Genomic DNA, 26,462 nt, shown 5'->3' with positions numbered 1-26,462 from the left:
TTACGTCACTCCCCTCCTCTCACTGCCCGTTGTAGAGACCAGAGCGACGCTCTGTTCCCGTCCTCACACTGACTTCCGGTCTCTAACGGAATCTCTCGCGAGGTGCGACCACCACAGATGTCAAAAACCCTAGAGCGGCCCCCGCAGGAGAGCGCGGCCATTTTTACCGGACGTTGTCTGCGTGACTCCTCCCCGTCACTCGGTCACGCGACCGAAGCGAAGCCGTCGACGGGCCCCGCCTCTGTGGGAAAAGGGGGCGTTCCTATTGGCCGCTCAACGCTCCCTTGAGCCATTCTGTGGAGCGCCGCTGAGGGAAGCAGCCGCCAAGCGAGGAGGCCCGAAATGCTGAGGGAAGGGGCGGGCCCTGTTTGAATATTAAAGAGGAGGCGGGGCGTGTGTGCAGGTACTGAGGGGGGTCGCTGTAAGGGACGGGACGGTTAATATTAACGACGGGGCGGTGCCTCGTGTGTAAATGAGGGGGCGTGGTCAGGAGGTTATGGGCGGGGCTTAGTGAAGTGGCCTGCGGTAAGGGGTGGGGCTTCTGCATATCAATGAAGGGGCGGGGCTGTGGGAATCGAGAAAGGGGAGTGGCCATGGCCACCTGGCTGGGTGTAGTTGCTAACCTCCAGGTGAGGACTGGAGATCTCCCGGAATTACAACTCATCTCCAGGCCACTGACAAAAATTCCTGTAGATTTGGGGGTGGAGTTGGGGAGGGCAGAGTTAGAGGAGGGTGGGGAGCTTAAGATGGATGTGACACCCTATAGTATGCCCTTCAAAGCAGCTGTTGCCTCTAAGGGAACTGATCTCTGTAGCCTGAAGATCTGGTGTAACTCCAGCCATCATCTGGAGGTTGGCAACCCTAAATAATGGCCTAGAGTCCATTCTCCCCACAGCCGCCATTTTCTGCAGGGAGACTGACCTTGGAAATCTGTTGTCATCCTGGGAGCTCTCCATGCCTCACCTGGAGATTGGCAGCCCTTGTTTTGTGAGTGTTAATGAAGGGATGGGATCTGCATGAACCAAATATTAATGAACTAAGAGGTAATACCAAATATTAATATAACGGTCAATAGGGTGTGACAGTTTGTGATTGCATTCATTTGGGGGCAGAGGACACATGGCTTGTTTTTCCTCCACCCCTAAACCCAGTGCTGTGGGACCTGCAGGACATCTGCCTTCTGTACAGCTCCATGCACACTTAGTACTAACCATCCTAATAATACAGGCAGGGCAGCTCTCTTTGCATTTATTTATCTGGGGCTGCACCAGTCCCTGTCCTTTGAGGAAGTGAAAAGCTTGCTTTGCCAATGCAGGTGTCCGCTGTACTTCTTTCTGGCAGACTCCGGTTCCTCCAAGTGCTTCATAGAAAGGAGGTAAGGCTTTCCTGCCTTAGAGGGTGAGCACAAAGAAAACCTTTCACCATCTAAATTGGTGCTTATTAGGCAGTTGATAAAGTTGTAGAAGCTTTTTTAGGTAGATTGTTGCGGCTTACTCTACGGATTCCACATTATAGAAAAGTCAACTTTTTAAAAGCAATTAATATTTTGCAAAATGATGCTGAAGAAGGAAGGTGCTTTTTCCCCGCTCTTGACTTATTTGGGACAACAACTGGGAAAGTTGACCATACTCCCTTTTATCTTGTATGATGACGACGTGTATTTTGGTCTCTTCTGGGTTATGTATTTCTCAGACAGTTTTCAGGTTGCTGTGCTTTGTGAATAATTTGTACTTCTCGGGCTTTGATCATTAATTTGTATTTCTATTGCTGGAACAAGTTTAGTAAGACGGTCTTGTCATGTTGCATGCTTGGTTTAAAAACACTTTCATTTATTCTTACAGTGGATGAGGGTGAGGGAGAAAGAGAGGCTAGCCTACTGGGAATATTTTTAAAAAAATATTTTTCAGTAGGAGCACTCCAAGCAATGGAGAGAGGGGTGTGCGTAAGTGTTTACTGTTTGTGTGTGTTCCAAAAGTGTGCATTTCCTTACTGTGGCTCCTTTTTGTTCCAGAAAAGAAAGAATTTTTCTTTTCTGTCTATTAGATCTAGTTTCACTCACACTCTTCCTCTTGGGTGTGCATGTTTTCTGTTTTTAAGTTTTTTTGATGGCTCTTTATTACGGGCAGAGCTGGCTTTGGATCACAGTTCCCCAAAGCTTCCCATCCTTTGCCCTGAAGGTTCCACAAAGATGCCTGGTGGTTTAGTCATTTTTAATAGATTTCAGTTGTTAGCTCTCATTCATTTTTCATTGGTGAAATTCATCTTTTAACCCTATTGCTTTTTTTCACATTACAGGCCTCTGATAAGGCCTGTGTTTACAGGGATGTTGGTGTTGAAAGAGTCCCTAAAATATGTGCATTAAAACAAATTGGCCTTGCAAAGAGCGCTTCGCGACGGCTGACCTGTTTTTATCCCCAAACACTGTTCAGGACTAGTTCTTTCCTTCCTGTTTTTCTTTCATGCTCATCTCTTTCTGTTTCCCCTTTTCCCTCATAGGATTCTGGCATCTGCTGGAAAAGATGGGCGGTGGGGAGAGCAGCTTGTACCAGAAGCACCTCTCAAGGTTTCTCCCGGATGAACTCGCCGACATCGAGGGAGTGTTTGACGCTTTATCTGGGTCGGAGGAGTCCGTCGAAGCAAAGAGTGGGAAAACCGCAAAGAGGACTGTGACTCTGGCAATGTTGAAGGCAAGAGAAAAACCGCTTGGTTTGGTGACAAATAAGAATTGGGGATGACCAGATTCTCCCTCTTCTGTCCTGTTTGAGATTCTCCTTCTGGTGTTTCATTCCCTACGGTCAAAGTTTGCAAGAAAGAATGGTCCTACCCTCAGAAGTTTTCCCCTTTCGTTCCCTGCTCCTCCATTAGAGAACCTGTATGGTGATGTTTAAAATGATATTGCGCTAGAGAATCTATACTTGAAGATGGGCTAATAGCCTCTTTCTAACAAATATGTTAAGATTCTCTGATAAGATATTAAAAACATCCTCGCCTTAGAGGATTTCACAATCATTCCTAGTACTTAGGATGTATATAATTCTTTGAGTGCCTGTATTTTTTTCTCCCCAGCAGTGGGTAAAGCCAGATCCAAGGTGTTTTTTTCCCAGAAAGAAAATGGCTGTGGAGGAAGTCTCCTCCGTCTCCCACACCATTCTCTTCCTTGATATCCTAGCATCTAAATTTGCAGAAGGGGAAAAAAATATTTCGAATCAGCGCAGTAAAAACTGTAATATGAAGTTGAGTACTTAGAGGATAAGGACCCATCTTCTTATACTCCGTAAAGCTATGTAAATAAATTTCTACCACCACTACTACTAATAGTTACTGACAAGGCACTGAGTTGATTCTTTGTTTCCTGGGCCAATCAAGAGTTACAAAGAGAAGGGGCCAAGGAAGTGTTGGCCTTCCTTTGACAACTGGGAGCATCTCTCCCTTTGCAGAACATTCGGTGACTAAACTTGCCTGTTTCATTCTCTTCCTTCCCCAGGCGTACGTCAAGGAAGCGCTGCCCGAATCAATGCTAGTTAGGCTCTATGATGGTATGAAAAGTGTCAAAGCGTTGGAGAAGACCTCTGGTCCCAAAGACCAGGTGGGAAAAGAACAGTTTGTGGTTTTCATGGCGGCGCTCACCAAAGGCTACGCTGAGGAAAAGAGCGACCTCGTCATGAAGATGGTATCGAAGGCAGACGGGACTGTGAAGGGAAGTCAGATCCGAGAGGTAAAGAAAGGATGTATGAGAGAGTAAGAGGAGTGGGGGACTTGGAGCAACGGTGGCCGGATTGGTGGGTGAGGAGGGGGAAAGGTCAGGAATCTTCTGGTATCTTAATAACCATGTAAGTTGTATTGTGCAAGCTTCAGGAGAAGTTAAATTAAATAGTGCAAACTTCATGTAGGTTGTACAGTGCACGATTCAGGCGACTTCTAAATAGACACGGTAGTGTTTGCAATGCGAAAGATGGACGCTCCTTCCTCCCCATTCTGTTGAGTTCCCCCCCAGCAGACTGGAGCACAGTTGAATTCTTCTCTTTTCTGTCCCAGCAGCAGCTGATTTTTTAAAAAATGACTGTTGCTGAATTGCTATTTATGTAAGAATTTTGTGGTGTAATCCTTACTCAAGTCCTCAAGTCCAAGCCTGTTGAAATTGACGGGAGTAACTCAGCATACAGTTGCACTCCTTATGACTCACTTGATGCTGATTTGAGAATGGTTAGCATGTATTCAGTTGGGTTTAAATGGCATGACCTTGTATGTGTTTTGAAGGTTATAAATGGCAGAGAAGAGTTTTAATTCAGAGCTGTATTACATACATGTATTTTTTTTAAAAGATGGGGCAGGCAGGAGGAAGTAGAACAGTGTCAGGGGTCCTGATCAGGCGTTTCTGCACTTTGTTTTCAGGCATTCATTCCACCTGTTTACTGTAAGCACTCACTTAGTATGGGCCAGAGGTATAGACAGCCGTTTCACAGGTTACTGGCACTTTTCTTTTTTTAAAATTTTATTTTATTTTAAAAAGGATACAGAAAAAAAGAAGGGACAAAGAAAGGGGACTAAAAAAACCTGAATACAAAGCTGTGTGCTACAGGGATTATCAAAGTACAAAGTACAAGAATCATAACCTTTAAAAGTGTTAAAATAATATTGAGACTGGTTGTTGTGGGTTTTCCGGGCTGTATTGCCGTGGTCTTGGCATTGTAGTTCCTGACGTTTCGCCAGCAGCTGTGGCTGGCATCTTCAGAGGTGTAGACTGTCTTTTTGTGCTACACCTCTGAAGATGCCAGCCACAGCTGCTGGCGAAACGTCAGGAACTACAATGCCAAGACCATGGCAATACAGCCCCGAAAACCCACAACAACCATCGTTCTCCGGCCGTGAAAGCCTTCGACAATATGGAGACTATTTAAGGTATACATTTGCAAATAAACAACACGTGCAGAATTCAAACCTATTTCTGCTCCTTATCTTAAAAAAATGAAAAAGTCATTACTACTATCTTATCATTACCTTTTACTTGTATATTTCTTAACAATAACAATGCTAACTTCTTAACTATTTTAATGTTATCTATCATTCTATTCTACCAGTTATCTTAATGCAACTAATTATTGTAACCTTTGAAAACTGGCACCTTTATTTAAAAACATTTTAAAACCAGTATTGCTTGCAGAAACCCAAAACAGCTTACAAAAAGACCCTCGGCAATAAAATGTTTTCCCCAAAAATGAGTGCTGAAACTTTTGTGCCCTTGGATAATTGAAGGGAACTTATTTGCGATGCTCTGGTGTGAACGAATAAAGGCGACGGAAGGTTTGAACAGGGACGGCGTTAATTCAGTTTCAGACGGACCAGCCTGGGTAAAGGGACAGGCTGTGTGATCCTAAGCAGTGTTATGTTCTTCTGAACATGCTGTCTTAGAACTCTACATGGGATTGCACTGGCAGTTACTCAATTCCTGCCACACACACCCCAGCAATTTTTTTTCTTTAAAAGAAAGGTTTATCACCAAGATGTAGGACAAAAAGTCAGCCAAGAAACCGAAAGAAACGGGCTTGCAGCCTATATTTAATCATCAATTTGTTTACATATTCTGATCATTACTTGACCTCCTGGAAAGGGTTTTGCGAACCAAAACAGCATGTTAGTTATCCATTACAAACAGCATGTTAGTTATTCATTACTTATTTTAAAATAACCATATCTCACTTTTCTGCGAAGCTGGCTTGGGCCTCAGGCGATCGGAGGGGGGAATACATCAGCCTTAAGGAACAATACAATGTTTCAATATCTGTCATGATCTGATCTTTTTCCTAAATGGGGGACAGGGCAAATGTAACGTCAGGACCTAAAATAATGTTAACGTTTTGTGTTCCCCCCGCATTCTGGCTTGCGCAATCTGCTCTCATTTTGCTATGGAATTAATCAGCATATAACCCAGTAACTCTTTCCTTCCTTCTCTGCTTCTCCCCTGCCCTGTCCCCAGCAGTGCAATAGCTTGGTCGATGGCCTGATTGTAGAATGGGCAAAGGACACATCGTAAAATCTTAACATGCTGTATTTTTAAATTGAGATGGCAGATAGAGATGATTCCTGAGAAGATAATATGTATATCTTTTTTTCCATCTGAGAAAACTGTCTTTGGGTGCAGTTCTAGAAGAAGGGGTCCTCAAATGAACTTTTAGCCTCTGGACCTCTCAAAGGGAATTCTAAAAAAGGGCTTCCTTGCTTTGTGTCATGATGCTAGTCCTCGTTGACCTTCTTTAGTTCATGCTAATTCACACCCTTGTAAGAAGGCCCGTTTCATTTCTCACCTCTGGTATTTAATACAGAAAAAAATTGTTTTCTTGAAGTTTGCAGAAGATCTGATTGGCTCTCTGGTTCACGTCCTGAAGTACAGGAATGCGCTGAAGGGCTGGAATGTGAAGAACACCCAAGATCCGACTGCTGGCATCAGGGCTTTGGCCTCTCAGTTAATGTCTGAACTGAAACTCACAGGTCAGTCGCAGGAGAAATGTGTCCAGCCTGAAAAACAGATAGCACTTAAGTAATCTAACTTTCAAACAACAAAAATCACAGCTCTGCCACCGTCTCCACCAGTCCTTGTCCCCGTTTCCCTGAAATATCCTCAGAGTTAATCCAAATGTAATTGAGGACACGGGGTTTATTTTGATTTTTTAACTTTTGCCTCATTTAAACCCTGCTTTTCTCCCTTCTGGATACCCTAAGTGGCCCACATCATTCTCCATTTTATCCTCACAACAATTTTGTGAGGTAAGTTAGGCTGAGCAAGTGTGACTGGCCCAAGATCACCCATTGAACTTCCATGGCAGTGCAGGGATTCGAACCTGGGTCTTCCCGATCCTAACCCTACACTCTAACCACTACGCCCATGAAATCCTGCTTCTGGGGGCAGGAGACCCTGAGGACTGACGAGAAGGCATCTGCAGTGGAAACGGGGAGGGATTGGTGGCAATTGTTTATTTAGCATGGAACCAACCCATGGGTTTCACTTAATTGCAAAAAAGAAAAATATCAGCAAAAAAGGAAGAGAGAGTTGGTCTAAGGAGCTGTTCTTGCCATTTTCCCTCACTCATTGGAGAAGTGAGTTTGGAGTTGTAGAAAGAGCAGAAAGTTTCTGGCTGAGAACTGGGTGTTACTTTAAAATATCTCCTATCATGGCTTTGTAGATGTTGGTATATCTTCCTTGTCCAATTTTATCCTGTCTTTTCTCCAAAGAGCTGAAGGTGATAGAGGCATCTCTCTCCCTTACTTATTCTCCAAAGAACCCAATGAAGCAGGTCAGCTGAGAGAGCACAGCTTGGCGCAGTGGGGGGATTCGAACTTGGTTCTCCTATGTCTTAGTCTGTCACTCTAACCACTGTACAACACTGGCTCCTTGTCAGTGACTCATAACTGATTTGTTCATGTCAGCCTTAACTGGGGACAGCTCAGTTAAAGAGAGACAGCTCTCTAGGTTGAGTTTCATCAGGAGTTCTTGTACGCCACAGGTATATCCAAATTCTATGCCTAAAACCCAAGCAGGTTTGCTGGTTACATACCATCTATTTCATGTATGCTGCACATAGGGAAGGCCAGAAAGTTCTGCAGTGCTATGAATCCCTCTCTGGAACGGCTCACAATCCCATTCTTTTGCTCTCAGACCCCCTCAGTGCTAGGTACAGATTCTGAGAGCAGCTCCTTCAGGAAGGCTTTCTGTACCAATAGCAACGATCACACATGTTTTCCTGTTTCAGATGGGGAAAAGATGGGGGGAGCTCAGATCCCAGATGCCGTCTGTGATAAAAGCAGCCTTGAAGACTGGATGTTTCGAGTTCCCCACGTCTCCGCGTTCCTCAACGTGATTGTCCGGCAGGGGCTGCTGGTCTTGCAGTCTCTCCCAGATCGAGCTGACGACGCCCTCCACCTGCTTCCCAGATGCAAAGGTGTCCGAGGCAACGACTTTGCCAGTCTGCTGGACATCCCATCCATCATCTACCTCAATTCCCACCTGCCTTCGGAGGTCCAGCACCAGTGGCGGCTGCTCTTTGCCTCTCGGCTCCACGGAGAGAGCTTCACGCAGCTGTTTGGACATATCGTGAACAAGGGCCCCTGCCTGCTCATCTTGAAAGACTCAGACGGCTACATCTTCGGTGGCTTTTCTTCATGTTCCTGGGAAGCCAAGCCACAGTTTCAAGGTAATGCTCGGAATACAATAATCAGAATCCCGCTAGATGGCTCAGGCTAGCCCAGTCTCATCAGATCTCAGAAGCTAAGCAAGGTCAGCCCTGGTTAGTGCATGGATGGGAGACCACCAAGGAAGTCCAGGGTTGCAGAGGTAGGCAATGGCAAAACTCCTCTGTTGTCTCTTGCCTTGAAAAACACCGCCATTAAAGAAACATAGTACAAAACTGAATTATATCAAACAATTTATAAAGTGCTATGTGCCCAGTGTAAATGCAGTCAATATAAAGTCAAGTAAATATTACAATGAATGAACCATCAGTAATGCATATGAACAAACCAACTGGTAAGCAATATAGGTACCACTCTGGCTACTCTGCGGGAACGGTTTGCAGTGGCTACTCTGAAGGAAAGGTTTGCAGTGGTTGTTCTACTGGGACGTTTGATTGTAACATGGTCTACACACAGAGAGACTCTTATTTACCTATATCGCTTACCAGTTGGTTTGTTCATATGCATTACTGATGGTTCATTCATTGTAATATTTACTTGACTTTATATTGACTGCATTTACACTGGGCACATTGCACTTTATAAATTGTTTGATATAATTCAGTTTTGTACTATGTTTCTTTAATGGTACAGTTCATTGCATATTGCCTTCCGTATGGTTGTGGTTAGTTTGTCAAGTGGAGGCACCCCTTTGTTTTTTGCTTGAAAAACATCGCGGCATCGCCATAAGTCGGCTGCTACTTGGTGGCACTTTACACACTCACCGTATTGATCCCATTTGGCCTGGATGATCCCTGTTCTTTCTTTCTTTCTTTCTTTCTTTCTTTCTTTCTTTCTTTCTTTCTTTCTTTCTTTCTTTCTTTCTTTCTTTCTTTCTTTCTTTCTTTCTTTCTTTCTTTCTTTCTTTCTTTCTTTCTTTCTTTCTTTCTTCCTTCCTTCCACAGCAGGATCTAGCACTCACGCAAGCCATCCCTTTTCATGTTTATTTGGAAATAATCCCATCGAATCCATTGACAACTAAGCGTGTGTAGGACTGCTGGGTCAGTTTTACTGTTTTTATTAAAGTGAGGCTGTCAGCATGAAGGAGCCATTGCCCACAAGGTGGCGTTCTCCTCTTAGTTTTTTGTTTTTTCTGAAAACAAAGTGATCTCAAGGAATGTAGCAATGCAGGAAAAACAGTGCACTGAAATTGCTTGCAATGGATGGCGCACAACTCCTCAAATGAGACCGAGGAAAAAAGTGCAGTTATATTTGATTATTTTTTCCTTTTTTTTGTTTGTTGCATCTTTGGTCCTTGACTCTTTGTTCTTCCGTTGCTCACAGGTGACAGCAGGTGCTTTCTCTTTTCTGTGTCTCCCTCGCTCGCCGTGTTCACTTGCACTGGCTACAACGACCACTTCATGTACCTGAATCATGGGCAGCAGACGATGCCAAATGGGCTTGTAAGTCCCGATGTTTGACTACCCTTTCAGCCCCTCCTGTGGAGAGCCGAAGAAGCCCTGTGGACAGCCAGGCGCAGTTTGCTTTAACAAGCTTGTCCTTTATGGTCCTTTCATTTCCCCCAAGGGCATGGGTGGCCAGCATGACTACTTCGGGCTTTGGATAGACAGCGACTACGGGAAAGGGCACAGCAGAGCCAAGCCCAGGTGCACCACGTACAACAGCCCGCAGCTCTCAGCTCAGGAGAACTTCTCTCTGGACGCCTTGGAGGTCTGGGCAGTGGGAGATCCCCCGGAAAGCGACACCGCCGTAAGTGACCGCAGCCGTCATCATTCCCCCGGGGAAACAAACTGAAAGCATCCTTGGCCGGCATTTGTACCACACTGTCTTCAGCCCCAAACCCTCATGTGAGGTTTGCATCAAGTTTCCCTTGATGCAAACACAACTGAAGCAGATGTGGGAGAGGGGATATTGGAGTGTAGAAGCTTCCCAGCAGACGATCAGCACTGATCTCCTGTTCAGGAAGGTACGTTGAAGAGGGGAAGCTTGTTCTGGAGTCAGGCCGAGAACTGAACCTAGAGTTGCCAGCCTCCCGGAGGACCTGGAGATCTCCTGGGTACAGCTGACGGCAATAGCTGCTTTGGAGGGTGGATTCTATGCCGTTTTGCCCCATTGAACTCCCTCCTTTCCACAAACCCTGTCCTCCCTTGGCTCCACCCACCAGCCTGAGTGCCCCCCCCCCCGCCACTTACAATGCTTTATAAGCAACAGAAAGGTTTATTGAGGCCACAGTGAACCAGCTGTGTGAGCCTGTTGGATTGTGTGTTTGGCTTGGCCGTCTTTTAAGTGACTAGTAACTGCAATCCTGTGCAAACTTATTCCAGTCCACGCCCATTGAAATCGGTAAGCGTAGACTGAAGTCACGCTGCACAGAACTGCAGTGCTGGAGACACCCGGCTCCTCCTCCCTCCCCTTTTGATCCCACTTAATCCAAGTGTGATGGTGGGCAAGACTTTCTTTCCGGAAACGAACAGCATCGCGTGCCAGAAGGAGAGGAGAACAAACTAGCTCTGAAGCAGAACAGCTCCGGGCTGTGGGTCTGCCTGGTCAATTTCGACTCCCCTTTGCACTTAGTTCAGATCTAAATTCTCTGCCGAGAAATTAAAAACAAATGCCAGCAATGCAGAGAGAGAACCGTCTGAACACGGGACTTTAACTTTACATACCTTTTTAAAATGTCCATGTCTTTATTCCCAAGAGCAGGGGTCACTGGGTGTGTGCGTGCAGGGTGGGGGAGGTAATTGTGAATTTCCTGCATTGTGCAGGGGGTTGGACTAGATGACCTTGGTGGTCTGTTCCAACTCTATGATTATATGTTTCTAAGTAGAAATTGGGAGGCTTTTGCATGCTGGTTTGTGGGGTCCTTATTTGCAAGGAAGAAAACACTTTTTTGTTGTTTCTCCTTTTCATTTCCCCCCCAAAGCACCCCAGATTTTCTCAAGGGGCCCTGAGATCTAAGAGTACAGTTTCCTGCTTTAGCCCCATAACCTGTTCTAATCCATTAGCCTGCCCTGACTCAAGAGGCAGGCGTGATCAGCCAAGCCCGTTTTGCTGTTTGTGGAGCTTTGGGGACACACCTTCACTATAGCAACCTTGAGACAAACACAAGAGCTCCAACGTGACTTCTGAATGGGTTGACTGTGGCCTGCCCGGCTGCTGACTTTGCTGAGTGTGTATTTTTTTTAAAAAAAGGAAAAAGGAAAGAAGAGCATTCTAGATGCAGACCCCGAGGCCCAGGCCTTGCTTGAGATGATCGGGAAGAGCCGCCAAAGCGAAGGATTGCGACAGCCGGTGGAGGAGGAGGAAGATAACTGATGGGGAAGCTCGTCCGTGACATCGAGCAAGGAGTTTGGGAGCTAGCAAGCTCAGCTTTCTGTTTGGCACATTTCTAAACTACACAATTCTAGTGTTGTGGGTGCCGCGAATAGGACGTGGCCTGGCTGGAGGACTGATTTTTGTGCACGTTGTGATGGAATGTTGTTGCTGGCAGGTAGGGGGTGCATGACTGAGGCAGCCAGCCCGGTTCTTGGCCGTAAAGGATAAAGGTGGTTATGAAATGATTTCCCCGCCCCCCATTTTGCTTGCTTATTCACTCACCTTGTTTTTGAGTGACCTGAAGTCTTTTTAAAAAGCAGTTTTTATGATAAATAGATTGGAGGGGGGGGGCATTTGTTTTCATAACCCAGAAGGATATCTGCTACCTGCCCTTCATGAGAACTGAAGTAGAGTTTGTTGAACTTTATAGGGATGATTCAACTTGCGGTTGTTGACATTCAGTAATTTGAGTGTGAATGATCAATAGTTGGAACTTTTATATTTGGGGGTTTGGTATTTCCTTCCTTCTCTTTCTTGCTGTCCTTCCTTCCTTTCCCTTTCCCTTTCTTGCTTTCTTCCCCTAACTCCCTCCCTCCCTCCTTTTCTGTGTACAAAAAAAAGTATGGAGTAGGGAAAGAGGAGACAGAATCCCCCCTGTTCCTCCTGTGTTACCAGAACTCAGTAGGTTGGCAGGCAATAGACCGAGGACAGACAAAAGGCAGTACTGCTTCACTCGGAGGGTAATTAGCATGTGGAATTCATTGCCACAAGATGTAGTGACGGCCAGTAGTTCAGTTAGCTTCTAGAGGGAGTTAGACAAATTCATGGAGGCCCATCAGTGGGTCCTATTAGCTGTGATGACTAACTGTAGACTCCGTGTTCAGAGGCAGAAGCTTCTGAATTGCCTGTGCTAAGACCAGTAAGAGGGGGAAGGCTTTGGCACCTGTTCGCTGCTTGTGCTCCTTCCCAGGGCATCTGAATGGCCACTGCGGGGCCACTCTTACGATCCAGGAGGTACTGAGTTCAGATTTTGCATTCAGGAACTCACTGGGTGCCCTTAAGCAAGCCATACACTCTCAGCCCCCTCCCCTTCTGCAGTAATATTGTCCTACCTTACAGGGCTGATGTAAAGATTGCAACACAATAATGGTGCAAAGCATTTTTTAATTAAGGCCCTCTGCAGGTGCTAAGAATTATTATTGAATTGGGCCACAAAATAGCAAATGAACAATTTTTGCTCCCTTCTTGAAGTATAGAAACTAGGTTTATAAAAAAAACAAACCCACACACAGCAGTATCGTTCCTTTTTGGCCTCAGAGCCCACCCAGCTGGAGGAAGAGAACATACGGAACGGACAAGCCCTCTCTTGCAGGAAATGGTAGGCCAGGAAAGCAAAAGGCTCGCTGGAGGCTTTGGTTTGGTTGCATGGTCATAATTTCTGAACTTGAATGGCAGTTGAATCCCGAAGTTGAACTCTGGCCTTCAAAGGCTAGCCCATGCCGCTGCCCTGGTGATGCCACCTTTGGGGGGACTGTTTCTCCAAGCTTCCTTGCAATAAACGGAGCCAACACCGAATTCTCCCAGAAATGTGCTGATCCTCCTCATGAGTCCCTTCCATGTTGTCTTGCAAAAGCCACGTGCTTGTTCAAAAAGCCGGATTCCAATGCATGCTTATAGGAAGTCGGCCTCGTGGAATTCAAAGGGTAGGTGTGCGCTTACTTTCAGGTAACCGTGCCTGGAATTGTGAGAAGGAATCCAGGCACACTCAGGGTGGGTGGTCGTTGTGTTTGTAGCTGATTGTTTAGCATAGAATTTATGGGATCCTAATCCAAAACAGCAAAAGAAAAAAATCTAAGAATCAGAGCTCGGTATTTAAAGTAGCTAATTTTTATCCTGTAATCTCTCTTTTTTTACCATGAAGTCAAAAATGAGTTATAGCTACTCATCATGGGCTTTTCAAAGCAAGAGATGAACAGAGGTAGTTTGCCGTTGGATGCTTCTGTGTAGCAACCCTGGACTTCCATGGTGGTCTCCCATTCAAGTATTAACCAGGGCTGACCCTACTTAGCCTCCCGAGATCTAAAACAATGGGGCTAGCTTGCACTATCTAGGTCAGGGCATGATGTATTTAGTCAATATCTACTCTGGCTAGCATCCAACCTCTACTTTGAGGGGTGGGGGGAACATTATTTTCTAGGCTTATTGCTTATGATCTTTCTCCATATGACAGGAACCAGAGAGGGCATGTAAAAGAACTGTGTTCCATCACTAAATCCGTATTCCTCCCCTCTGTGGAACATGCCTCTTGAAACTGGTTTCCCCTCCTCTTCAAACAGCCTTGCTAAAATCAACTTTGTGCATTAAACGTATTGATCTTGTTGAGCCTATGGGCACTTCTGGAATTTTTCGGCATAGACACCACCACAAAATTGCTGCCATAGAAGATGAGGGCTAATCACAGAAAGGTTGCCATGTATGGGGGAAGGACAGTCCCAAAGTGTTGGGACCTTCTAAGCCAAGCATCTTCCCATTACAGACACAACCTCTTCTATATGGCTGTTCTCTGTAGGCCCAAAAAGCTTTCCAGAGATCTTCTGAAGTATCTAGGACTGGCAATTCACTTTGGAAAGAGATGTTTTGGAGAAGAGGCAAGAGAGTGCAGTTCAAGATCACTGAAACAGAGAGAGGGAAGATCAAAGGAGGGCTCAGCCAGAGGAAGATTTCCATCTGTTTTTTAAATGTGAAAGGAAGTGGATGGCATGATAAGAGCTACCTGTCCGAGCCAAGTCTTGCCCACTTGTGGCCATGAACGGGGGTGGGGGGTGGGGACTGTGCCCTCAGAGCGAGTCAGATTCCTTTAGACCCACGTAAAGAACAAAGGAGGAAGATCAAAGAACTGCTGTTTCTTAAGAGTTTTACTGCCAGCTTCCCTAAGTGTAGGAAGCTGAGTGTAAACGTGGGCAGGGTGACAGATGTGTCTTTTGATCTCCTTCCAATCAACTCCGGCGGCATCACAGTAGCGTTTCTGTCTTTTATCGATTGAACTTTATTTCTAGGGAGTCAACGGTGAACTCTCTTTGAATAAGCGCAGCATCCACGTGCCTTTATGATTTTTTGTAAGTACTATACTAGATGCATTTTACCAAGGGCAAAATCATGATTGCATAGACAGCCCTACTTGCCATAGACCTTTGGACCAGATACATACAGGTTGTGTTCCCTGTGTGAATAATATTTCAAGCTTATCTGTCTTGAAACGTCTGTGGTGTAGTGGTTCGAGTGCCAGACTAGAGCAGGCAAGATGCAAGTTCAAGTCTCCACTTAACCATGACACTCACCCGGTGAACTTAGGCCAGTCGCTTGCACTCTCAGCCTAACCTACCTCACAGGGTTGGAGGATAAAATGAGGGGGGGGGGAGAACTGTGTTCACCACCATGAGATGGTAAGAGAAAGGGGGGAATAAAAATGTGTGTGACAGACATAGAAACTTTTAGTCATGGAGGGGGATAGTTGATAATAACAACAATAATAATATACTCCCCATCTGGACAGATTCGCGCCCACTCAGAGTAGTAAACAAGATCAGTGTTGTTATTTATCCCCACAATACAGCTGGGGAGCTGGACTGAGAGGAGGGGCTTACCTGGGGCCACCTGCTGAGCTCATGGCAGTCGTGGGAGTCAAATCAGCAGAGTGCTGATGCACAGCCCAGCCACTTAACCACTCTGCTATAGCAGCACTATGCTACTGTTGAAAAATGTGGAGAGCTGAGGCTCAGGATGGAAATCCTGTTATGGTGCTAATCATATTTTTACATCCCCTTTGGATGGTTTTATAACAACGTGTTTCAAAATCGAGAGAAATTTACTCCAGTAAATAAACATTTTTCCTTCCTGTAATATTCTCTTTCGCAGTTTTTTGTTCCATTCACCGTGTCTGTTTCTCGTTCCAGTACTGTGTAGCCTCTGTCTGCCTTGTTATACAGCCAGTGTGTACCAGCCACGCAGTGCCTGCAATTCTTTTTAACTTTTCTGGGATCTCTTCTAGAAGAAAAATGTCGATTTTGAATATATTCATCCCCCCCCCCCAAAGTGGCAAGTGCCAAATCTTATGCTGTGTTTTGGAATCAGATGAGCGAGAGGAAACCAGCTGACCATGTGTTGGATGTAGCGGATGCCTTCCTCCCCCTCGTCTGTTGTATCTTTTCCATAATCTCAGCGATGTACCTGCCAGGCATTTCACATCAGCCCTTTGTGCATTGCAGCACGGGGTCCCGAGGACAATTCCTTCTACTTCCTGCTTGTCAGAAATTCTGCCGCACTGATAACATGGAGATTTAGAAGTAGGGGCGTCGTGGCATTACAACTGGCATTGCTTCATAAGTCCCACATGAATCAGACAGCCAGGCCCCCAAACTCCAATCTTACCCTGAAGGCCCATGGACCGTGTCCACTCAGCAAGCCTGCAGTGGCTGTAACTCGACCGTCTTCTAAAAATGGTGGTGTATTTTTAGATCCTGAGGACAATTTAAATAAGATAACATCCGAGGCCTCTCGTGGAACCTTGGGGGTTGGCGGAACCAGCTCCGTGACCCGGATTTTCTCAATTTTTTTTTGCAATTGGCATTGCTGTAGAAAGCATAATGGGTATGAGGTGTCTGCTCCCTACATTGGCAGGCGAGTAGGACAGGTTTGTCTCTTACTTCTAGCTTACTGCTGGATATGCCAGACTGGGAACATGGTGAAGTTCATGTTCCAGGGGGCCTTGTGTGGAACCTTCCTTCCTTCTGTCCCGAAAGAAGACTGGAAACTTGCCCGCTTGTGCTTTGCCAACAACAACCTAACGGCACTGCGTTTGCCAACAATAACCTAACAGCATTTCGATGAAATGTAGGCATGTTTTGCATCTTTTCTTTCATATGCTGTCTTTAAAAAGACCCGTTTTATTAATAAAAAGGTTCACTGAAACTTCAATAAATAAATGGATGGAGATGATGCCGTGGTTTCTCCCTCCCGTTTTCCCTGTTGTTTTGCTTTCCTGGAGACTGAGGCTCAGGAAAGCCCCTCGTGGTCAGCTTTAATGGCTCAGAGGGGCGACAAAGGCATCGCTGATCTGCAGTTGCTTAAAATCTTTCAAAAGACGTGAAAAAGGAATAGTCGGTTGGATGGGTCCTGTATGAATCCTGGAACCGCCCAGTTTCATTCAAATGGCATCCCACGCAAAGCAAAAAGGGCAATGGGGTGTTTGGGTCACACCACTACATGTTGGTCTCTGTCTGTCTTTGCTCGGCAGCAATACTTCTCACACACTTTGACAAGTTCCGATAGGATAAAAACAGAGGAGGCCAAGCCAGTTAGGAACAACAGGTCTGCAAAGGACAGAGGGGAGGGAAAGAAGTGGTGATTATTACAGGGGAGAAGGAGTAGGAATCAGCTGCGTCTGTACACAAGACATCTTACACGGGGACACTCAAGTGTAGGAAGACGCAATGTTAGCCAGGAAATGTAGTTTAAAAATACAGAGCCAGCGGAGATCGTTCCTTGGAGGGTTTATTAATTTCATCTTCGCCTCTCCAAAGGCTCTGTTAATTTCACCTCCACTTTGGGAGGTGTCAATTTCACCTCCCTTTTGGGGAGGCGAAGATGAAATTAACAAACTCTCTGATGAACCATCTCCAGCTGTCTTTTAAAACTACGCTTGTGTAGAGAGGTCAAATTCACAGAGCCTTTAGCTCTTGTCTTTTAAAACTACGCTTCCCAGCTAACGTATCTTCCTATACTTGAGTGTACCCTTGTAAAACGTCTCATGTATAGAGACTCTGGATATATTCATGCTTCAATGAATTAACCCCTCCCCCATGATCTTAACTGTCCATGTCAGTATTTTTGATCTCCCTCATTGGAAAGATCTGTTCATAGATATTCTAATGTCTTGCCTAGATCGCCCCTTAGAATCAAAATGTTTTCTGGAAGATTTCTGATCCTCCTCTCAGCTCTCTTTCCCTTCCCTCACTCACCCAGTGCTCCTAAATTCTCCGTCTGAAAGATCTTCTGCAATGGAGGAATGTAAATAACAGCCATCTGTCCCAAAATAGATCCCAGCACAGAATACAAGAACATGCGGTTGCGGAGAATGCCAATCTCCATGATCAGTTTTGTCTGGGGAAAAAGGGCAGAGGGAAGGAAGCCAACATGAAATCAATTTATTTGACATTAGCTCAACCTGTCATCTCTAAGAAGCTACGATTAAATCCAACTTAAGATGTTTGAAAGGCAGCATCTGACTCACCTGTGAACGACACGTGAGGGCGTTGAAGAGGTCAAAAAACACAAAGCATGTGAAAGTCATGGTCGTGGTTCTTGGTGTTATGCCGTTGTCGGGGATCTGACAAAATTGGTTCGAAAGAAGGAGAGAAAGTCAGTCTGGGCTTTGGACTGTGTGTGAAATCAGCCCTCCAGTCTCATGATGAACCTTTTTGTCTATAACATTACAGTCACCTTGAATATCTGGTCTCTAAGCACAGTTATGCCAAGCAGAGCATGGCCTTAAATTGGCCACCAGGTGACGGATGAGTTGCAGGACAGAAGTTTTGCAGCTGACTTCCATTCCTTGCAGTTTTAGTGTTGTGGAAGAACACAGTTGCTATGCTGGGCGCAAAGCATTAAAAGAGATCAAGGAGTTTCCAGGTGAAGACCTTTCTTACCAAGAGTATGTTTAGAAATTCCAGAAAACACATGCCAGGTCTATAAGGACTGAAAGATCTTGAACGGACCATGTTTGTGCTTCTGAGAAAGCCTTCCACAGTTTCAATTAAGTAGCTGTCTGCAGTCAAAGAGCAAGATCCAGGTCCAATAACACCTGGGACCCAGATCTCGCTTTTCTTCCAAAGATCACTGACAGATCCAGACCGGTCAACAATCTATTCACTGATTCCTAGCAGCACATCAATTGCATCTGACTAATAGGCCGTTGCAGTCTTAAAAGATTCCCCTTGGAAGTCACTACTCTTTTCCTTGTTCGGTCATCGAGATCGCTCGTGTCATGGGACTCAGCGAAGGGGAGGACTCCTCGGGCAGATTGGAGTCCACGGCCAGCAGCTGAGCCAGCAGCCCCAACACCCTGCAGCCTCAACCCCACTGGTGAAGCCCACCCAACAGTTACCCAAAGCCCTCAGGCAGCAGCTGAGCCGGCAGCACCAATACCTTCCAGTTCCAACACCACTGGTGAAGCTCAGCCAAGGACACCCAAACCTCCAGCTTCACCCAGAGAGCGCCGTAGACAAAAGCAACGGGTGGAGCTGCAGGAGAGGCGGCAAGCTGCACATCTCCTGGCCAGTCACCAGCTGCTTGTGGAGAGCGATGAGGAAGTAAGCACAGGATAGCTCCCAAGCAGCTGGCTGCCAGCCCAGCCTAACTATAAAACCCTGCCACAGAAGACCAGGAGGCGTGGAAGCAACACGTCAGAATCCTGTTCCTGCTGCAACGTCTCCGCTGAACCTGGCCTTGCTCTTGCCTTACTATTGTGACCTTTGGACCGTGCCTTGACTCTGCCTCTGCCTAGCCCTTGAGACTTGCTGTTAACTGATCTTTGGACTGCCTGACTTTGCTATCTGGACTCTGGATTGGACTCTGACCTTGCTACTGGACCAGACCATGCAGCCCCGGCACCAGGGTTTCTGGTGCCTGCGGCCAGCCTCACGCGTGCGCATAGTGCGCGTGCGCCCCGGACTGCATGATGACATCATCACGTGATGACATCATCACACAGTAATGCTGGGGCCATTGGCCGGCGGGTGGCTGGGGTGGCGCGAGGAGGCCACACGCGTGCCACATGCCGCCTTGGCTGCCTGCTGTCCCTGGCCCGCGGCTGCTGCACCCGCCCGGGGGTGTGCGGCAGCAGCATGGGTCTGGCTGGCAGCGGTGCAGGGCAGGCACGCCAGGTCCGTGGGGCGCACCTCTGCCCTGGCACCCCCTCCAGTGCCCCTCTGGCCCCGCGACCCCTGCCTCACTGCCTCAACAGTGGCGCCGGCCCTGAGCCCACGACAGCTTGCTTCCACTTTTGTCCATCCTGTGTCATTTTGCTTCACAACCAATGGCTGATATAGCCTTGGAACAAGACCTCAACATGAAGGTGTACTTTTAACACCCTGTTTGACTTTTCCCATGGAACTAAGAGCAGAACTAGCTACGATGAGAGATTCATGGCTGCTGCTGAAAACAGCAGCTCTGTGTTCCCCCCTTCCTCCAGGAACATGAGTGCTACAAGATTTATGAGGGTGTGTCAACATATTGCAGGTCTTCCCACCCTTGCAAGGAGCAGCTAATGAAGGACAGCAGAAGACTCGTGGTATGGTGGAGTCATGTCATGAATCATGCCAGGACCAAAAGAGAACAAGATACAGAGCTTCTGTGTTCAGTGATAGTCCCGTCTCTCTCTGAACCGTAAGACACTGTTTCCCATACCAGTTTCAAATCCTGTCTTCATGAGGACCAGATTGTGTACTGGAGGTGGGGAGAGAAATTTATAAATAAGAGAAAAAAATCAACCCAGTTTTTTTCCAAGTACCCATCTTGGCTTGCATTAAATGAACGTGCCTGCCATGAAATTGGTCCTCGCAGCAGTTTGGAAAACATTTGGATAGCGTTGAAACACCAACAGGAACAACAACAGTGGAGGACCTCACAGGCAATTATTCTGAAGTGTTCTGTTGGCTAAGGCACCTTGAGTCAGTTTCCCTGCCTCACCTCTTTCCAAAACACAAAAAGGGTTCCGCTGATGATCACGGCAGCCGACAGCAAAATCTTCAGAAGCAGGGAGCGGCTGAGAATTGTATCTGTGACGCTCCTGGGAGGTTGTTTGATAGCATCTTTGTCAACTGGTTCGACACCCAAACTGTTTCCAGAAAAAGGAACATTGTTTTATTAGCGCAGATGAACGAGCATGGTGTCAGTCAAGAGAGTGGCATGCATGAGGAAAGAAACCACGCCACCCCATGCCTCTTACTTCAGTGACTTGTTCCAGTAATGTCTGTCTTTATGCTTCATATGCTGTTTTGTTCCTGGAGACCGATCTACAAGCTATGTCATCTACACTGAAGCTGCTGGGAACTGCTTACATTTGGCAGTGGTTCCGTGCAAGTGGTGTAAGATATGCAGGTACTGGCCACAGAGATCCCTTCATTTGAGTATGCTGGTCTCCAGGAGAGTATCGGCCAATCATGGGAACATTATAGCACAGGCATACAGATTTCGCAAGATTGCTATGCACTATGACCGGGAGAACAAGATAGGCAGGGGCTCAGGTGACTAGAAGAGTATCTTCAGCACATTAAAGCCACAGGAATGCTGAGGCAGTAGATGAAGCCAAAACACTCTTCTGTGGGACTTGGAAATGCCACATAATTGTGTTGTAGTAGCATTGTTTAAATGTGACATTGTGTGAGTGCCAAGTCCCACAGGATAATTCTTTTACCTGCCAATTTCATGGTTAAACAAACTCTAACAAGCCCTGCGGTAAATTCTAGGCATATCATTTCCTGGGGAATGGGAAAACTTGCAGGCATAAAACAGTTTAAGAAGACAGAAGGCAAACTCCTTGTTTCAGTAGACTGATATGAAAAACATACACATTTATTTATTTTCGATTTTTATTCTGCCTTCTCCACATTTCCAGCAGGCTCAGGGCGGATTTAGAGATTCTTTTTCTACCAGTAGGTTTGTGGCAAAGGATGCAGGTTAAATAGTGTTAAAATCCACACTGGGTACCTGACCCCAGCAGAAACAGGAGTTTGAAATCCGTACCTCATATTTTCCTTTTTTAAAAGGAGTGATGGGATTAGAAAGGCTTTAAATGCCACCCCCCCGTCCCATCTCCAGTCCTTCCATCTCATTTTCTCACCTCTGAGCCGGAGGTCCGTCCATTATAATATTGATCCATAAAATCTGCATAGCATTGAGAGGGTTTGGCAAATTGAAGACTGTTGAGAGAGTAATTAAACTCAGTGCCGAGATGCTCCTATCAAGATTTCAAAGGAGAAAAGGTTCGTGAGTCTTCTGGGGCACCCACTATGGGATCACTGTAATGCATCAAACCCAACAGCTACTTACGTGCTGAGCTGAAAACGGACAAAATTTTTAATGTTGTAAAATATTCCTTTTCCTTCCTCGATGGCATTCCTGTTGGAAGAGAAGAGATGTTTAGTGTCTGTCTGTCTGTCATAGACATTTCTATTTCCATCAAGCATCCAGGTGTGAAAGACCTTTGTGTGCCCAAGACATGGGAAAGCCATTACCAGTGATAACAGATGATGCTGAACTAGATCAACCACTGCTGCAATTCAGTATAAAGCATGTTCATACGTTTATGTGTCCTGACCTAGATAGCCCAAGCAAGCCCATCTCATCAGATCTCAGAATCTAAGCAGGGTCAGTTGGATGGGAGACCTCCAACGAAGACCAAAGTTGCAGAGGCAGGCAATGGCAAACCACCTCTGTTAGTCTCTTGCCAGGAAAACCCCAGCAGGGGTCACCATAAGTCAGCTATGACTTGAGGGCACTCTCCCCCACCATGTTTCTATGAACCTATTAACAAAGAAGTCATGCTGGATTTTTAGCAAAGTGGGAGGTATTGGTACTTCTACAGGACACACATGTGCACACACAGGAATTTGTTTCAAGGATGAAATTCCTTTCAAGAGTGACACTGAAATGGTTGATTCTCCAGCCTGTTCAGTAGAAGGGACAGTTTTGGGCATGTTGAATCCCCCTGCTCTCAAATATCCACTGCGATCTGGAATGCGACGTTGCTTGAAACTGTAAACTCTAATAAGACGTTACAGTTTAATTTCAGGACAGACACCTATCTGTGGGTAAGAGCCAGGTGAAACCTACCAACACGCTTTGTTCATACAGCCAGGACCTACACAGATCTTTTTAACAACTTTAAAGCCAGTCTCTCTTTCCCCAGGTATTCATTATTGGAAGGAAGGTGGGATGGTGAGAATAGAGGTCATCAGTTACATCCGTTCCAGAAACCTTGGTGGCAGTTACGCAGCTTCCTGAATTTTACAGTTACACCATGGATTGTTTGGATATAATTTATTACAGCTTTTATCAGCCCAGTGGAGAGTCTGGTCTGCATTTTGATTCTTGCACACATCTGATATTTAGCCCCATTCATTCCGATGGAAAGAGCCAGAATGTAGGCAGGATGAAATGTAAACTGGATCAGCTTCTCCCATGGAAGTGAATGGAGAAGTCCTTCTGTGTAAGCCGCCTCCATGGGACAGACAGCGCACCGGGGACCTCATGCACAGTATAAGCCTTGGTCTCCCTGTGCCCTAGAAGCCTTTTTTGAAGAGCAACCTACATGATTGTGGAGAAGTCGTCATCTACAAGGATCATGTTGGCAGCTTCCTTGCTGACGTCTGTCCCCGCTCTTCCCATAGCAACTCCGATATCCGCGGATTTTAGAGCCACAGCGTCATTCACCCCATCTCCTGTCATTCCCACGATGGCACCGGTCTTTTGCAAAGCCTGCATGAATGACCATGGGAGGCATGAATGCCAAGGGGCTTCTTCACACAAATGTCAATTTGGCCTCTAAAAATACAGGCAGATGCAAACTATGTTTCACAGCAAGAAAAGTGTGAATTCTTGGTAGAGACGCCTTAACTTTAGCAATATAAAACACTGTACACAGCACACATGGATACAATTTAGATATACTAAGCATTGAGATTTTGGACTTTTGGAAGCAGAGGATACTAAGAATTCCAACTGAAGCCAAATGGGAAGGGCTACAATCAGGAGTCATTTCGTAGAAAAAGAGCGGGAGGAACTCATTAGCATAACTCATTAGCATAACTCGTTAGCATATGTCATGCCCCTTGACATCACTGGAAGTGTGTCATTAACATAACTGATTTGCATATGCCATTCCCCCAACATCACCTATCCTGCTTTGGACCCAATCCTGGCTATTGAAGGCCGAAATTGGGCCCAAAATGGCAAAAAGGGGCTGAAAATGGCCAATAAGTGGCCCAAAATAGTCAGGATCGGGTCGCTGTTGAGCAGGAGAGTGATCCACCACTCATCAGAGGCCTGATCTAGGCTGTTTCGGCTCCAATCCAGGCCAAAACAGGCCCAAAATGGCCAAGAGTCAGGTGGGTGGGGCCACCTGTCATGTGACCTCTTTACGGAACTGCTGGAACTGTGTTCCTGTGCGTTCCCCCTCAAAATGAGCCCTGGCTGCAATTGATCAAGAAATGAGGTTTTATTAGATTTTTTTTTGCCCATGCAATTCATTTTCAATTAAGGATATCGATGATAGGAACAGAGCCCTTGATTAGCAAAGCAAGAGGGTCTTATAAAGGATCACTTGAATGAAGAAAGTGCTACATTAGATTACCACTCACATTTTAAGACGTGCAAAAATGGCAAATCATCCAGTTGTAAAGGATCACAGTGGTGCAACTTCCAGCTAACAGAAAGAGAAGCCACCGAGACAGACAAGTGGGAAAGGGCCACGTCTCCCCCGCGAAGGACTAGGAGACGGCTGTTCCCAGGAAGTGTTGCAAGAAAAGAGCAACGGTGCAAAGAAAAGATAATTGCAGTGAATGTATCATAACAGCAAGCGGACATATCAAGAGCAAAGTAGGGACCGCCCTGAAAGAGCGTCAGATCTAGTTGTTCGGGGAAAAGAGGAGAGATGAGGGCGCCACTAATTCAGGGTCTGCAGATACCTTTATGATTTTAAGTTTGTGTTTTGGGCTCGTTCGGAAGAAGATGGAAACCTGGATGGTGGGGGGAGAGAAAAGCAAGTCTAGGTGAGGTTGCTGGTGTTTTAAGAACAATCACACACCATGCCTTTGGAACCCCTTCCAATTCCATTACATTTTTGAGCGTGGATGATAATGCCGACTCTGTGATGGTCTCCAGTTCCTCCCCAGACATGGCTTTCATCTTTCCGTTGCAAAGGCCAATCTTCTGGGCTGCAGGGAAAACTCCGTGTTAGTTGACAGATGTCATGGACCCAGGGCTTTTTTTCTGGGGAAAAAGGTGGTGGAACTCGGTGGGTTGCCAGCACAGGGGGCAACTCTTGGCAGGAGGTGGTGCCCCTGGTATCACATGTGAGCGCACAAAGTGCACGCATGCTCCCAGGGCCAATGACATCACTTTGGGTCAGCTGGAACAAGGGGGGGCGTTAAAAGTTTAAATCGCCCTCAGTGAAAATGGTCACATGGCTGGTGGCCCCGCCCACTGATCTCCAGACAGAGGGGAGTTTAGATTGTAACAATCAATCCAGTTTCTATGATGGCATTCCTTTAGTGAAGAAAATGATCAAACCATTAGGGAAGAATTTGCTTCCAACAAAAATATAATTTACCAGCACCACCATTCCATGCCCCTATTGTGTGTTACGATTGTTACGGTGATGAAGATACCGATGAATAAACAAATTCCATTAATTCCCCTGTTGTCACTTTCAGTTATGTGTTTTGCCTTTAGATGCTTATAAAATTGGGCTCTGTCAGAAATTTGGCAGACATACTTCCTTGGGGAAGGATACATTCTGTAAACGTCTCATCCTTTTGGATGGAAAACAAAGATATTATGGGTATAAAATGCTGAGTCCCTTTTACCTATCAGCCTGAAATCTGGCAAAGAGCATCTTTTGGGTGACTGATGTTATTGCTGAGAATATTGATCTGATTGGGGTAAGGAGAATCAAAACTGAGCTGGACTTTTCCCCTATTCAAAGAATGGAATTTTTAAAAAAAACTCAAAAAGAGTCCAGTGGCATCTTTAAGACTAACCAACTTTATTGTAGCATAAGCTTTCGAGAACCGCAGCTCTCTTCGTCTGATGCATCTGACGAAGAGGACTGTGATTCTCGAAAGCTTATGCTACAATAAAATTGGTTAGTCTTAAAGGTGCTACTGGACTCTTTTTGATTTTGCTACTACAGACTAACACGGCTAACTCCTCTGGATTTAAAAAAACTGAATCTTATGAGATATGGAACATAATGAAAGTGAATGAAACTTTTGGGGAAAAAAATAAAAACCAAAACAAATCTGCAATAATATCTGCAATAAAATATTGCAGAGGAGCCAGTAACTGACTACCTGGCTGGGACCTAGAATCTATTCCACAGTTCCTTAGAATATTTTCCTGGGGGGTAAGCCTCACTGAAAAGATCTGACTTGGATTCTGAGTAGTCCTGCTTAGGATAGCTCTGTAGTAGATCCAGAGGAGTTAGCCGTGTTAGTCTGTAGTAGCAAAATAGAAAAGAGTCCAGTAGCACCTTTAAGACTAACCAACTTTACTGTAGCATAAGCTTTCGAGAGCCACTGCTCTATGTATTGTCGAAGGCTTTCACGGCCAGAGAACGATGGTTGTTGTGGGTTTTCCGGGCTGTATTGCCGTGGTCTTGGCATTGTAGTTCCTGACATTTCGCCAGCAGCTACACCTCTGCTGGTGCTACACCTCTGAAGATGCCAGCCACAGCTGCTGGCGAAACGTCAGGAACTACAATGCCAAGAAAAATGCCCGGAAAACCCACAACAACCATAGCCACTGCTCTCTTCATCAGATGCATCTGACTAAGAGAACTGTGATTCTTGAAAGCTTATGCTACAGTAAAGTTGGTTAGTCTTAAAGGTGCTCTCTAGTAGTGCAATCTTTAAGCAGAGTTACTCCAGGCTAAGCCCATTGACTTCAATGGGTGTAGACTGGAGTAACCCTTTTTAGGATTGCACTGCAAATCTAGCAGTGGGAGAGAAGCTAGGATCCAGGGAAACTGCCTTCCTGACTGGTCACCTGACTAGTTGGAAGTTGGGGGTGTGCCTAAGGTATTATATATTGGAGTAGACTGGCAAGGCTGGGAGGTTACTTGGTGCAAGCGGCTGTGTTTTAAGGAAAGCATTCTATAAGCAAGTGGACCTCTAGGTTGGGATTCT

General features: G+C 45.8%; 2 protein-coding genes across 2 annotated transcripts in view; one reads left to right on the top strand and one right to left on the bottom strand.

Annotated features, from left to right (window-relative positions):
- Positions 1-297: 297 nt before the first annotated feature.
- Positions 298-15,294, top strand: MEAK7 (MTOR associated protein, eak-7 homolog). The gene is made up of 8 exons (XM_055000238.1): positions 298-403; positions 2,497-2,687; positions 3,485-3,715; positions 6,342-6,486; positions 7,746-8,186; positions 9,508-9,626; positions 9,751-9,933; positions 11,377-15,294. Exons 2-8 carry the CDS (start codon positions 2,520-2,522, stop codon positions 11,497-11,499), a joined length of 1,410 nt encoding a protein of 469 aa, XP_054856213.1. The 5' UTR covers positions 298-403; positions 2,497-2,519; the 3' UTR covers positions 11,500-15,294.
- A 124-nt stretch (positions 15,295-15,418) lies between these two features.
- Positions 15,419-26,462, bottom strand: part of ATP2C2 (ATPase secretory pathway Ca2+ transporting 2) — a 51,874-nt gene continuing 40,830 nt past the window's right edge. The window contains exons 19-27 of the mRNA XM_055000239.1: positions 24,394-24,491; positions 24,243-24,293; positions 22,868-23,034; positions 21,607-21,675; positions 21,398-21,514; positions 20,245-20,392; positions 17,789-17,884; positions 17,517-17,658; positions 15,419-16,868 (exon numbers count right to left, since the gene is read on the bottom strand). Of these exons, the coding sequence (XP_054856214.1) occupies positions 16,750-16,868; positions 17,517-17,658; positions 17,789-17,884; positions 20,245-20,392; positions 21,398-21,514; positions 21,607-21,675; positions 22,868-23,034; positions 24,243-24,293; positions 24,394-24,491 (1,007 nt within the window). The 3' untranslated portion in view covers positions 15,419-16,749. The remainder of the gene's footprint in view (positions 16,869-17,516; positions 17,659-17,788; positions 17,885-20,244; positions 20,393-21,397; positions 21,515-21,606; positions 21,676-22,867; positions 23,035-24,242; positions 24,294-24,393; positions 24,492-26,462) is intronic.

This window comes from Eublepharis macularius, chromosome 16, assembly GCF_028583425.1.
Source record: "Eublepharis macularius isolate TG4126 chromosome 16, MPM_Emac_v1.0, whole genome shotgun sequence".
Classification (NCBI taxonomy): domain Eukaryota; kingdom Metazoa; phylum Chordata; class Lepidosauria; order Squamata; family Eublepharidae; genus Eublepharis; species Eublepharis macularius.
The sequence above is the reverse complement of the archived record's forward strand: the minus strand, read 5'-3'. Positions and strand labels throughout refer to the sequence as shown.